General features: G+C 40.3%; 1 protein-coding gene across 1 annotated transcript; it reads left to right on the top strand.

Annotated features, from left to right (window-relative positions):
* The first annotated feature begins 251 nt into the window (after positions 1 to 251).
* Positions 252 to 8,490, top strand: TMEM35A (transmembrane protein 35A). The gene is made up of 2 exons (XM_033946599.1): positions 252 to 481; positions 6,804 to 8,490. The coding sequence occupies exons 1-2, from the start codon at positions 362 to 364 to the stop codon at positions 7,182 to 7,184; spliced, it is 501 nt and encodes a 166-aa protein (XP_033802490.1). The 5' UTR covers positions 252 to 361; the 3' UTR covers positions 7,185 to 8,490.
* The last annotated feature ends 4,203 nt before the right edge of the window (positions 8,491 to 12,693 follow it).

The raw sequence follows: 12,693 nt of genomic DNA, 5'->3' as shown, positions 1-12,693 counted from the left end.
AGGTCCTTTGCTGAGGCAGTGTGTTCCTTCAAGTACATTCTTTGTATATGTGGCAGGTATTAAATTTAAAGATGTGAATGCCAGCTAAAAGATGTAGTTGCAAACATTCCCCCCCCCTTTTTTTTATTTATTTAGCTGTTTTACAATAAAAGGACAGAATCATCTACCGTTGTGGATAGGGCGCTAGGACCCAGAGATTAGATGACATAATCAAGCAGAGGATTACAAGCAGTCTGTTGTAGCTTGAAGGCTGTCTCTGCTCTTCAATGGTGAGGCTGACTGCATTCTGTCTGGATAAAGAAAGGGAACAGGAGACCCTGTCCTAACAAACACCTGCACCGAGTTGCCCTCACGCTCCCCAATGGCCTCTCCTAGGACTGTAACAATTGTGGCTCTTTCAGTGGCCCTCGGGCTGTTCTTTGTGTTCATGGGCACCATTAAACTGACCCCCAGGCTCAGCCGGGACGCTTTCAACGAGATGGTAAGTGCAGCAGATAGACTGGGAAAGCTGATATCTGTTGTTAATGAATGTGACTGAATTTGCTGGGGGGGGGGGGGAGTTACGTTTAAATTAAAGGAAGGGAATCGGAGGGAGTTCTTCTGGTGAGTTAATCATTTTCAGACACGAAGTATGCCAGCAGAGTTCAGGAGGAGGGGGTGAACAAAATCAGATGCTGCATTTTAGTAGTGAGGGATGTGAAGTGGAGCAGGATGTTTCCTGCTGGTGCGTTTTTTTTTTTTTTTTTGTTTTTTCTTCTGTAGCCTGGTGCTGATGATAGTATACAATGAATGAAGGAAAACGCCTCTTTGGCTCATGGCTTCTATATTTGACCGATGACCGGTAGGACTTTCCCAGAAGGGAGTAACTACATATTAGATGCTGAAAGGAAGCAAAATAGGCACACTAAAAAGAAATGTTTGCAGAGATTACTGGGCACAGACTGAAGGCAGACAATGGCGCTACTTTCTAGCATTTTCTCTGCATCCTTTTCCTACAGTCCCATTTAGTCTCCTGCACCATCTATCCTCAGGAGATAAATCTGAATATAAACGCCATGCTTATCAGTATATGGAGGGGGCGTAGGGTTGAAAGCAAAAATGCAAAAGATTTTAGAGTTATTTTTTTCCTCATTAAAGATTGTTTCTCCTTAGGCTCAGAATGGGGACAGCGGCATTCTTGAACAAGATCCCAGTGGCCAGAATTAAAATTCTAGATCTTGAGGAAGTTAGTCTTGTTATTTCTTTCCACCTCCTAGACAGACTTGCAGTGGTATAATGGAGTAGGGTATTTGTTTTGCAGATATAATCACAGTGATAACTATCACTACAGTTCGATTTCACCGAGATCATAGAATACTAAACGTGAAGCTATCAATGACAATGAACACTGTAGAGGATCTGAGGGGGGTGGGGGTTCTCCTGCAAACAAATTTTTACCATTCCACCTTCTCTTTCATGATGCTGTTGTAGTGGTGGGAGCCAAAACAGTTGCAAGAATGCAAGAAACCATGGGATAAGGCAAGAGGATCCGTAGTGGGGCTATGAGCACGGAGGGCTATTTTTGATAGTGAATCTATCCGATGCGCCCAAAAATCGGGAGGGAAAAAAGTCCATTTTCAAAACCCGTAGATGTTTTTGTTGTTTTTTTTTTAATCGCCATCGCCTATCTAGACATTGTGGCCCTTAGGATGTACAACTTTTTCAGCTATTTTTTGTAAAGAAAAATGTCCAAATTTAAAACATCCAAAACAAAGCCATTTGGACATAGGTGAGGCTACCATTTATACTACACTAGCCACACACATTCCAGCAGAGCAGTGGGGCACCTTAGGGGGTGCCAGGGTACATCTCACCAGAACCCCCTTATAGTGCATTGTGATCTCTCCAATACTCCCACAAAACCCTCTATACCCATCTGTCTCATGGCTACATGTGACACCTATATGGAAGTAGCGTAGGATTTTGGTGGGTTGTAGTGGGCTCACACTTTCCACCATAAATGTAATGGTTAGAGAGGCTTATTGGCCTGGGTCCTCCTCTCTGTGGTTCACTAGCCCATCCACCAGGTTACTTAAGACACTTGTGTGGTGGTATATATTTCCCATACCAAGTGCTGGCTGTTCTAGAGACAGGTATGTTCTCTTTCATTCAGATTTTTGTGGGGTTGAGAGGGGATTAGTGAGCAGTAAGGCACCATTGAGGACATTGCTGTGAACTTCACATAAAGAATGACAGATGTTCATCTCACAGTAACCCCTTATAGTGTTTGGTGAGCTCTCCAGAACTCCCCCCAAAACCTGTCCCATCACCCATAAATACAGTGTGCCTAAAAGTTAGGATACTTAGTGATGCCTAATGCCGCTTAGGCAGCGCTACGCATGATTCTACACTGTGGGCCTAACTTTTCTAGAATTGTGCCTATTGCCACACTAGTCCGCACCAATTTTATTAGGTGACCTAAATAGAATTTGGCCCTTGGTGCATATTGTAACTCGCTGACTGTCCAGCTCTCTTCAATGTAAACCGCCTAGAAGTCTCACAATTATGGCGGTATAGAAGAATAAAGTTATTATTATTATACTATGCCCACCTGTCTACCACCTTAATAGCCCTTATTGCTTCAGGTGTCATATGTCAGTATAGTAGGTTTTGGTGGGCTCACACTTTCCACCATAAATGTAGTAGGTAGGGTGGGATATGGGCCTGGTTCCTTCTCGCTATGGTTCATTACACTGCCCACCAGGTTACTCCAGACACCTGCTTGCTGCTGTACTAGGATTTCCTATACCAGGTGCTGCTGTTATAGAGACAGGTATGTACTGTTTCTTTCACATCTTTGGGGGGTGGGAGGGAGTCATCGATCACTGGGGAGTGTGTGTGTATGTAGGGGTATGACCTAATCCCTCCTGTTATCATCTGGTCAGTTCGGGCACTTTTGTGGCACTTAGATGCTTTTACAAAGGAACGCTGAAAAGGTCTCAGCCCAACCAGCAAAGTTGGGGCAGTCTCCTTTGAGGGCTATACACTTAGTCCAGCAATTTTCCACTTTTTTTCATTCCGTAGTTTGCCGATGGAATGAAAAAAGTGGAAAATCACTGGACTAAAAGTATGGTCCTTGATGGACACTGCCCCAACTTTTCAGCGGCCCCTCATAAAACAGGTCTGGTTCGAGATATCTAAATGGTGTTCTGGACATCTTAGGAAATATAATTATCACTGCAAGATATCCAAGCCTAAGCTTGCCCAAATTCCATCCATAACCTGCCTCCAACATGCCCCCTTGAACTTTGGATGCACTGCAGACAAAAAGCCTAGCAGGATGTCTTACATTGTCTTTCTGTTTTGAAAATGAGCCCCGTCATGCCTGGCATTGTGCAGGTATTGGCGCTATTCCAGCAGAAACGGGCAAACTAGACAGTCTGTGCTGATGTGCTGTTATCTTCTCTGACTCTCTCTAAAATCTGTGATTCATTTTCAAAATCTGCAACTTTCCTGATACCTAAAAACACATATTAAAATGTACTTGTGCCAAAAGATTAGGAACCAACATAGGTGATCCCATTTTATGCATTTAATTACTGGTCCCTCACCCCAAAAAAAAAAAAAAAAAAAGTCTGGATGGTAAGCAGTATACAGTAGTCAAGAAATGCAATCCTTAGGAAATGATGAAGCCGTTTTCCTTCAACTCATAATCCTCTCCCCTCTGCTCAGCAGTTTAACCATCCCATGCTAACTATCCCCAACCTTGGCAACTTGTTTGCCTGCCTTGAATGATTAGATTGTGAGCTTGTTCGAGCAGGGAATGTCTCCTTCATGACCCTGTACAGTGCTGTGTACATCTGGTAGCACTCTTGAAATAATTAATAGTAATAGAAAAATAATAATAATAATTTTATTTTTATATACCCCGTAACTTAACCTAACCTGAAAACTTGGCTCTTTTCAAAAATCTAACACCTCCCGCTCTTTGGTTCCCTGTCCCTCTTTATCTTCCTAGCTCCTTTCCTATAACCCTTCATTGTAGCTCCATTTCAACCTAACCCTGTAAACCGTGCCGAGCTCTACGCTTGTGGAGATGGCGCGGTATACAAACCTAAGGTTTAGTTTAGTTTTAGTTTAACCAAAAATGGTACTAGGCGGTTTACAACAAAAAGCTCAAGTCAAGTGGAGAGTACAATTTAAAAGGAAAAAACAATTCAAAACAAAATGCAATAAATAAGAATTGGTCCTACAGTAGAAAATATGATTTAAAAGAAAAATACAATTTAAAAGAAGATACATTGCATGACGGAAGCATGGAATTTTTTTTTTTTAAATAAATTCTTTATTCATTTTCAAAATTACATTAAATGTATATATATATATATTCAATCACATTAACAATAAATATATCATTTTACATTCTATCATTTGTACAGTACATAAATTTTTATCCCTCCCCCTTCCCACCCCTCCCTACCATATATTCCATAATCATATAAAAAACATATTAATAAAATATCCCTCACCCTACCCAAATGAATTGATACATTAAAGGGAAACATTTTCAACTAATCCTTACAAAATTCTGCTAATGGTTTCCACACATCCTGAAATTTCTTGAAATACCCTCTTTGTACTGCAATAAATCTTTCCATTTTATAAATATGGCACAAAGAGTTCCACCAAAAACTGTAATTTAGTCTCTTCCAATCCTTCCAATTATATGTAATTTGCTGAATGGCAATACAATTTAAAAGAAGATACATTGCATGACGGAAGCATGGAATTATTAAAGGAAACAACCAATTAGGATACAAATTTTTCAAACAGTTGGGTCTTCAATAGTTTTCTAAAATCAAGATAAAAGGATCCTAGCATAATTTTACCAAACCAATCATTCAATTTGGCAGCTTGAAAAGAGAGAGTTCTCTCCAGAAATCTTCTGTAACAACATAATTTAGTGGAAGGAAATGCAGACAGACAAACTCTGTGTGTGACCTTATTTGGGTGGTTCAAAGAGACAAGGTATCCAGGTGACAAACCAAAAATTGATTTGTAACAAATGCAAGCAAACTTAAAACAAAACTCTCACCTCAATCTTCAGGATAAAACAAAACAAACATAGCAACAGATGCAGCAGGTGTGTGTGTAGGGGGGGGGGAGGACATTTCCAGCCCCTACCTTTGATTGAATCGTGCCTATGGAGGCACTTTACAGCACCCAATGCCACTTCTGGTGTTAGCCACACCTACAGTGGCGATAGGCACCATAAAGCACTTCTGCAGACGCGATTCTGGTGCCATTTTTTTTTACGCGCTTTGAAATTTATTTTAAATGCGTTTTGCACTTAGGCGCTGGTAGGGTACCTACCTGGGCCTAAGTTGAGGCTGTTATGATCCATACTGTCTGAATTTCTCCCAAGGATCCTTTTTCCTGCCATAGAAAAATGTGGCTTATCTTTACAGTATAGATTTTTGTTGTTCCATATATTGCCTGATCCTCATATCTAAAACCTTCCTGATTACTTTAGGCATTGAGCCACTTATTGAAGTTTGCTATACTGTATCTTTGTTTCCATAAGTTCAGAAAAAGCTACAGACTTTGAAAGAATTATGTAGGGGCAACAACTGGGAGGGTGGTGGTAAATTAGGTGGGTACTGAACAATACCAAAAAAGGAACATGGCAAAGGAATTCTTTCTTATGTCCAAGAAATGGAAATTGGTTCTTTTGTATTTGCCCCACAGATCCAGGTGCCACACTATCATAAACATTGTAAGCAGAATGGGCATTGTCTTAAAAAGTCAGATCTGTTTTGAGTGGATTTCAGAGAACAAACAATGAAAGTGACTAGTCAGTGTTCAATTTCCTTTATTGTTAAATATGACTTGACACAATTGTGTTTCGGCCTAGGAGGGCCTGCCTCAGGAGTCTGACTAGTGTTGATGAATCATAAAACATATGGCTTCAGAATCTTCCCCATAAAGATTTTACGGAGAAGATTCTGAAGTTTTATGATTCATAAACACTAGTCAGACTCCTGAGGCAGACCCTCCTAGGCCGAAACACGATCCTGCCGAGTCATATTTAACAATAAAGGAAATTGAACACCGACTAGTCACCTTTGTTGTTTGTTCTCTGCTTTCACGGTTGTGAAGGTAGTGTTTCCTATTTCTTGAGAGATTGAGTGGATTTCAGGAATATTTTATATACCTAGTTTATAATTTTAAATATCTAGTATACTTCAATGTAACTCACCTGGAGTTACTGCTGGAACAGTGTGAGCTAAATATGAAGTAAATGAATAAATAAATGAAAGTGACCGACAGGTAAAAATTTTATTTTAAAGATCTTATGCCAACAGAGCCGTCACCAGAGCAGAATAAAAGTTAAATAACAATTAATTTTACTCAGGATACAGTAGCAATCCCAGGAAATCTAAAAGATACTAGCAACTTTTTCACATGAAGTTCTGCACATCCTAGAACATAAGAATAGTCTTACTGGGTCAGACCAATGGCCCATCAAGCCCAGTAGCCCGTTCTCACGGTGGCCAATCCAGGTTACTAGTACCTGGCCAAAACCCAAAGGATGTAGCGGTATATAAGAAATAAATTACATTACATTACATTACATTAATAACTGACTATGGACTTTTCCTCCGGGAATTTATCCAAACCTTTCTTAAAACCTGGTCCTTTTTCACCTTTCTCTCTCTCTAATCCACTTTCTAGAATCTCTTCCTGGTTAGGTTCAAGAGTAAACCCTTTCCTCTTACTGCCTTTATTAACAGATTGCTTTCTCTATTGCTGTTTGATTTCAGAAACGAGCCTATAAAAGCTACATCAAGGCCCTTCCAATGCTAAAGAAGATGGGAATCAGCTCCATTCTTCTCCGGAAGATCATTGGCTCTCTGGAGTTGGCATGCGGCATTGTCATGACTCTAGTACCTGGTCGTCCCAAGGATGTTGCTAATTTCATCCTCCTCCTGATTGTACTAGTGGTTCTGTTCTTCCATCAGTTGGTGGGGGACCCTCTCAAACGCTATGCTCATGCCCTGGTTTTTGGGATCCTACTCACCTGTCGGCTACTGATTGCTCGCCAGCCTGAAGAGCAGTTTGAAAAGCGAGCACTCTCGTCTGATGGAGACCGTCAGTCTCATCGGAACAGTGCCTCTGAGAAGAACAAGATGAAAGTTTCTTAGCTCTTCACATTCAAGAATAGATGATATTCTAGGCAGCTGTCTCCAAAATGTCCAGTTTTTTTTTTGTTGTTGTTCTTTGTATTTGGAGGTTTGGGGATGCATCAGACATACCTTGTGCAACTCCAAATCTTTAAAGCCCTAACATCATTACCGAGTAATGCAGACAAGATAGCTGAATGCTGTTGAGTCCCCCCTCCCCCCCCCCCCCCCAAAAAAAAGGATTTGGAATGGAAATAATCCTAACCTTCTCTTCTGGCAATTTACTGGCTGCTCTGGACTGGTCAGGAGAGAGGTGTAACTGCCCTATACCCACTGTACACAAGGTTTATGGTTTATTAATCTTGTTATACCGCTCATTCATTTTACTGGTCCAAGCGGTTTACAGAATACAATAAAAGTAAACTAAAATAAATACATTAAAAAGAAAAGAATAAAGGAACTCCATTATTAGATAGGATAGACCTGGCCCATACGAGCAGCAAACATACTAAGAAAAACTCCATTATTGAGCAAGTTCTTGCAATGAATACATGTGATGAGCTGAAGCAACATTTTCTTGAAATCAGTGATCAGTCTGAGATGTTTTCACCAAAGTAATGATTTAAAAGGAATATTGGCTATTTTCTGTTTATGGGGGAGGAGGAGACAGGTAAAGAAGAAAGATTGCTGCCTAGAGTAAATTTAGACAAATGCAAAGGAATTTTAATGTTTCATCCACCTTGCTTCTTTGCTACAAGCAGAAAGGAGGTAGTGTTCACTAAGCAGTGGAGAATGAACAGACACCCATCTGCTTACTTGTTATTTACACATGTCAGTATTAGATACTTTTTGTATGGGGGCTTGGGAAGCTCTAGTTTTCCAAGTTATGTGTTTCCCTCCAATCTTTTCCCTCACCTTGTAAAACTTGAGCAAGAGTTTTCACGAAGGGCCAGAGCTGGAGATTTTAAAAGCAGGTTCACTGTTCCCTCTTCTAAACTGAGTGAGAGTCATCCACCCTCAGTCCTGCCAGTGGGTGGTGCTGTTTCACTATCACATTTTCTATAGCGAGAGACTGGCAAGCTCTGCAGAACTCTGGAAAAGCTTCCTATCTCTAGAGCAGTGTCTCTCAAACTGTGTACACTGAAGACATTCTGGGTGTGCCATAAGAGATTCCAGAATTTTACTTTATTTAAAAAAATTCCCATCATAGGTATGCATTACGATAGATGACATGTACATTGCGAACACAAGAGTCTGTCAATGTTATGAGCGTAAGGATACAACCACCCAGACAGGCATCATTCTTTGATGTGATTGGTCCTTGAAAACTAACGACAAGTAATTTTATTTTTATTTTGTATGCAGTAGCGATTCTAACTTGAGCAACAAAGCAATCAAGGCTTTGTTACTGTTTAGATCTTCTTATCTTTGCAAACTTGGATTTTCAGCTCTGACAGAAATTAAATTAAAAAAAAGAGAACGACTGCAGATGGTGGATGATGAAATGAGTATTTGTTTGTCGACTATCGAGCAATATTTTGAGTTAATTTGCACTCATAAACAAGCCCATCCATCACATTGGGCTCCTTTTACAAAGGTGCGTTAGGGCCTTAATGTGCAGAATAGCATGCGCTAAAATGTTGCGCGTGCTAGCCACTACCGCCTCCTCTTTAGCAGGTGGTAGTTTTTCAGGTAGCGCATGCTAATCCAGTGCGTGCGCTAAAAACGCTAGCACACCTTTGTAAAATGAGACCATTGAATAGCAATTCTATTGTATAAACTCTAGTTTCACCGTTGTTACAATTACCCATACATAGCTTAGAGAACTTTAAATAAATATAACTCAAATTTAAATTTTTTTTTGGTTTTTAAATTTTATGATTTAAATTGGTAGTTCCCAATCCTGTCCTGGAGGACTACCAGCCAGTCGAGTTTTCAGGATAGCCCTAGGGAATATGCATGAGAGAGATTTGCTTATAATGGAGGTGAATGGCATGCAAATCTGCTCCATGCATATTCATTAGGGCTATCCTGAAAACATGACTGGCTGGTGGTCCTCCAGGACAGGCTTGGGAACTACTGATTTAAATTATAATGTGCTGCGAAAAACATTTGCTTCATTTAGTGTCCCATGAAAAACATTTGCTCTGTTTAGTGTGCCAGAGCTAAAAAGGTTTGAGAGACACTGCTCTAACATAAGAATATAAGAACATAAGAATAGCCTTACTGGGTCAGACCAATGGTCCATCAAGCCCAGTAGCCCATTCTCACAGTGGCCAATCCAGGTCACTTGTACCTGGCCAAAACCCAAGGAGTAGCAACATTCCATGCTACCGATACAGGGCAAGCAGTGGCTTCCCCCATGTTTTTCTCAATAATAGACTATGGACTTTTTCTCCAGGAACTTGTCCAAACGTTTCTTAAAACCAGCTACACTATCCGCTCTTTTTTTTTTTTTTTCTTTTTTGCAAATAATTTTTACCACACCTTCTGGCAACACATTCCAGAGCTTAACTATTCTCTGAGTGAAAAAAAATTTCCTACTATTGTAACTTCATCGAGTGTCCCCCTAGTCGTTGTAATTTTTGACAGAGTGAAAAATCGATCCACTTGTACCCGTTCTGCTCCACTCAGGATTTTGTAGACTTCAATCATATCTCCCCTCAGCCATCTCCTTTCCAAGCTGAAGAGCCCTAACCATTTTAGTCTTTCCTCATATGAGAGGAGTTCTATCCCCTTTACCATTTTGGTCACTCTTCTTTGAACCTTTTCTAATGCCACTATATCTTTCTTGAGATAAGGAGACCAGAATTGAACACAATACTCCAGATGAGGTCGCACCATGGAGTGATACAGAGGCATTATAATATTCTTAGTCTTGTTAACCATCCCTTTTTTAATAATTCCTAGCATCCTGTTTGCTTTTTTGGCCAGCACCACACATTGGGCGGAAGGTTTCATCATATTGTCTACGATGATACCCAGATCCTTTTCTTGAGCGCTAATCCCCACGGTAGACCCTAGCACCTGGTAACTGTGATTCAGGTTATTCTTCCCAATGTGCATCACTTTGCATTTATCCACATTAATTCCCTCTTCTACGAAACTGCGCTAGCAGTTTAGCACGGGAAGCCGCGCTGAATAGCTCGCACTGTTCCCGATGCTCATAGAGTTCCTATAAGCGTCGGGAGCAGTGGGAGCCATTCAGCATGGCTCCCCATGCTAGAAACAGCGCATTTTCATAGAAGAGGGAGTAAATTTCATCTGCCATTTAGACGCTCAGTCTTCCAATTTCCTAAGGTCCGCCTGCAATTTTTCACAATCCGCATGCGTTTTAACAACTTTGAACAGTTTAGTGTCATCTGCAAATTTAATCACCTCACTAGTCGTTCCAATTTCCAGATAATTTATAAATAAGTTAAATATCACTGGTCCTAGTACAGACCCCTGCAGCACTCCACTGTGTATTCTCCTCCATTGAGAAAAATTACCATTTAACCCTACCCTCTATTTTCTATCTGATAACCAATTCCTAATCCACAACTGAATTTTGCCACCTATCCCATGACACTTTAATTTTCTCAGGAGCCTCTCGTGAGGAACATTATCAAAAGCTTTCTGAAAATCTAGATACACTACATCAGTTGTCTCACCTTTATCCACATGTTTATTCACACCTTCAAAGAAGTCAAGCAAATTGGTGAGGCAAGATCTCCATCGGCTGAACCCATGCTGACTCCGTCTCATTAAATCATGTTTGTCTACATGTTCCACAATTTTATTTTTTAGAATTGTTTCTACCATTTTTCCCGGCACTAAAGTGAGGCTTTACCGGTCTGTAATTTCCTGGATCTCCCCTGGAGCCCTTTTTAAAAATTGGTGTAACATTGGTGTAACCCTCCAATCTTCAGGTACTACAGACGATTATAGCGACAAGTTACAGATCACTAACAGCAGGTCAGCAATTTCATGTTTGAGTTCTTTTAGTACCCTGGATGTATACCATCTGGTCCTGGCGATTTATCACTTTTTAACATGTCGATTTGGCTTAATACATCTTCCAGATTCACTGAGATTTCTTTCAATTCCTCTGCATCATCACCCTTGAAAACCAATTCTGGTTCAGGCAGATTTCTTACATCTTCTTCTGTAAAGACTGAAACAAAGAATTCATCCAGTCTTTCTGCTATGACCTTATCCTCTCTGAGCGCCCCTTTTGCTCCTTGATAATCCAATGGTCCCACAGATTCCCTCATTTCTGCTTCTGGTGTACCTAAAAAAATTGCTAAGAGTTTTTGCCTCTTTTACAAGTTTCTCTTCATATTCTTTCTAGAGATTGAAAATTCAATATTAAAGCACCACCCTCCACTGGCAGCAACACAGTTGGAGGATTTCCACTCAGCTTAAAGGGAACAGTTTGTGAGACATGGCTGTGCTTCATGGAACTTGCTGTATACCTATTTTGTTTTCTTTTTTTTCTAAAGATTTTGTTGTCTTCATTACAGTTGAGTATAATTTGAAAATAAAATGTTTTAAAATGTATTGAAATATCTGTCTAGTTGGTTCAGTCATAATTAGTGCTGACATGGCAGACCAAAAAGCCTATAACAATAAAAAGCACTGTCATCACAGACACTATGGTATATTCTTACCATAGGCTGAGGTATCGAAGCAGGCATGATGAGTGTCTAGTGAATGAAAATTTATCTTGCTTGTTCATTGTAGAGATCCTGAAAACCCAATTAGCTGGGACATCAGAAACCACACAAGAAACAAACCACCTCTCCTATCTCAATAGATGACCAAGCACCCTATAAACTGGAAAAGAGACGCCCATACCAGAACCCACAATATCAAGCCTACACCAGAAATAGCCAGTCTTCTCTCCAAACCATATGCCATAATCATATACCTACATAAACACAAACCAAATTATCTGTATCATGAACCCTAATGAAATAATGTAATCCCTGGCTCTTCTAAATTATAAATAATATAATCCCTGGCTCTTCTAAATGAAATAATGTAATCCCAGGTTCTTCTAAATTATAAATCACGCTGAACTCCTTCTGGGGCATATTATTAATCCATAAATACTAATGTAATGTAAAGTCCGGGCACTGCACTGGCGCCAATACAATATATACTGTACATTTCTATGGATCCTGCCAGAACAGTCCATATGCCTCACTACCAGCAGATGGAAGCAGAGAACTTCTATCCCAGTGTCAATCCTCAGTTTGAAGTGGATAACCTGTTTTCTATTGGCAAAGTTAAATGACTAGGTTAACAGAGAACAAAAACTCTATAATCAGAAACAGTATCCTCCTCCCAGCCTTTTTTTTTTAAATCAATAAACCAGGCATGGTCACCTGCTTCTGGATCACCTTTCAGCCCCCTGAGAACTAGCCACCTGAGGCAGGAATAGAGTTAAGTCTGGTCAGAGCTCCCTCTCCCCTCCCCCAGTCTTTCTACCAACCCCTCTCCTCTTTATCAGATAAATCCTCGGGCCAACTGCCCTGAACACTCA

This window comes from Geotrypetes seraphini, chromosome 5, assembly GCF_902459505.1.
Source record: "Geotrypetes seraphini chromosome 5, aGeoSer1.1, whole genome shotgun sequence".
Classification (NCBI taxonomy): Eukaryota; Metazoa; Chordata; class Amphibia; order Gymnophiona; family Dermophiidae; genus Geotrypetes; species Geotrypetes seraphini.
This window is presented reverse-complemented; position numbering and strand designations above follow the sequence as displayed.

Coding starts and splice junctions, on each gene's coding strand:
- TMEM35A (XM_033946599.1), top strand. CDS start 362: ATGGCCTCTCCTAGGACTGTAACAATTGTGGCTCTTTCAGTGGCCCTC. Junction 482..6,803: donor GGGACGCTTTCAACGAGATG/GTAAGTGCAGCA, acceptor GTTTGATTTCAG/AAACGAGCCTATAAAAGCTA.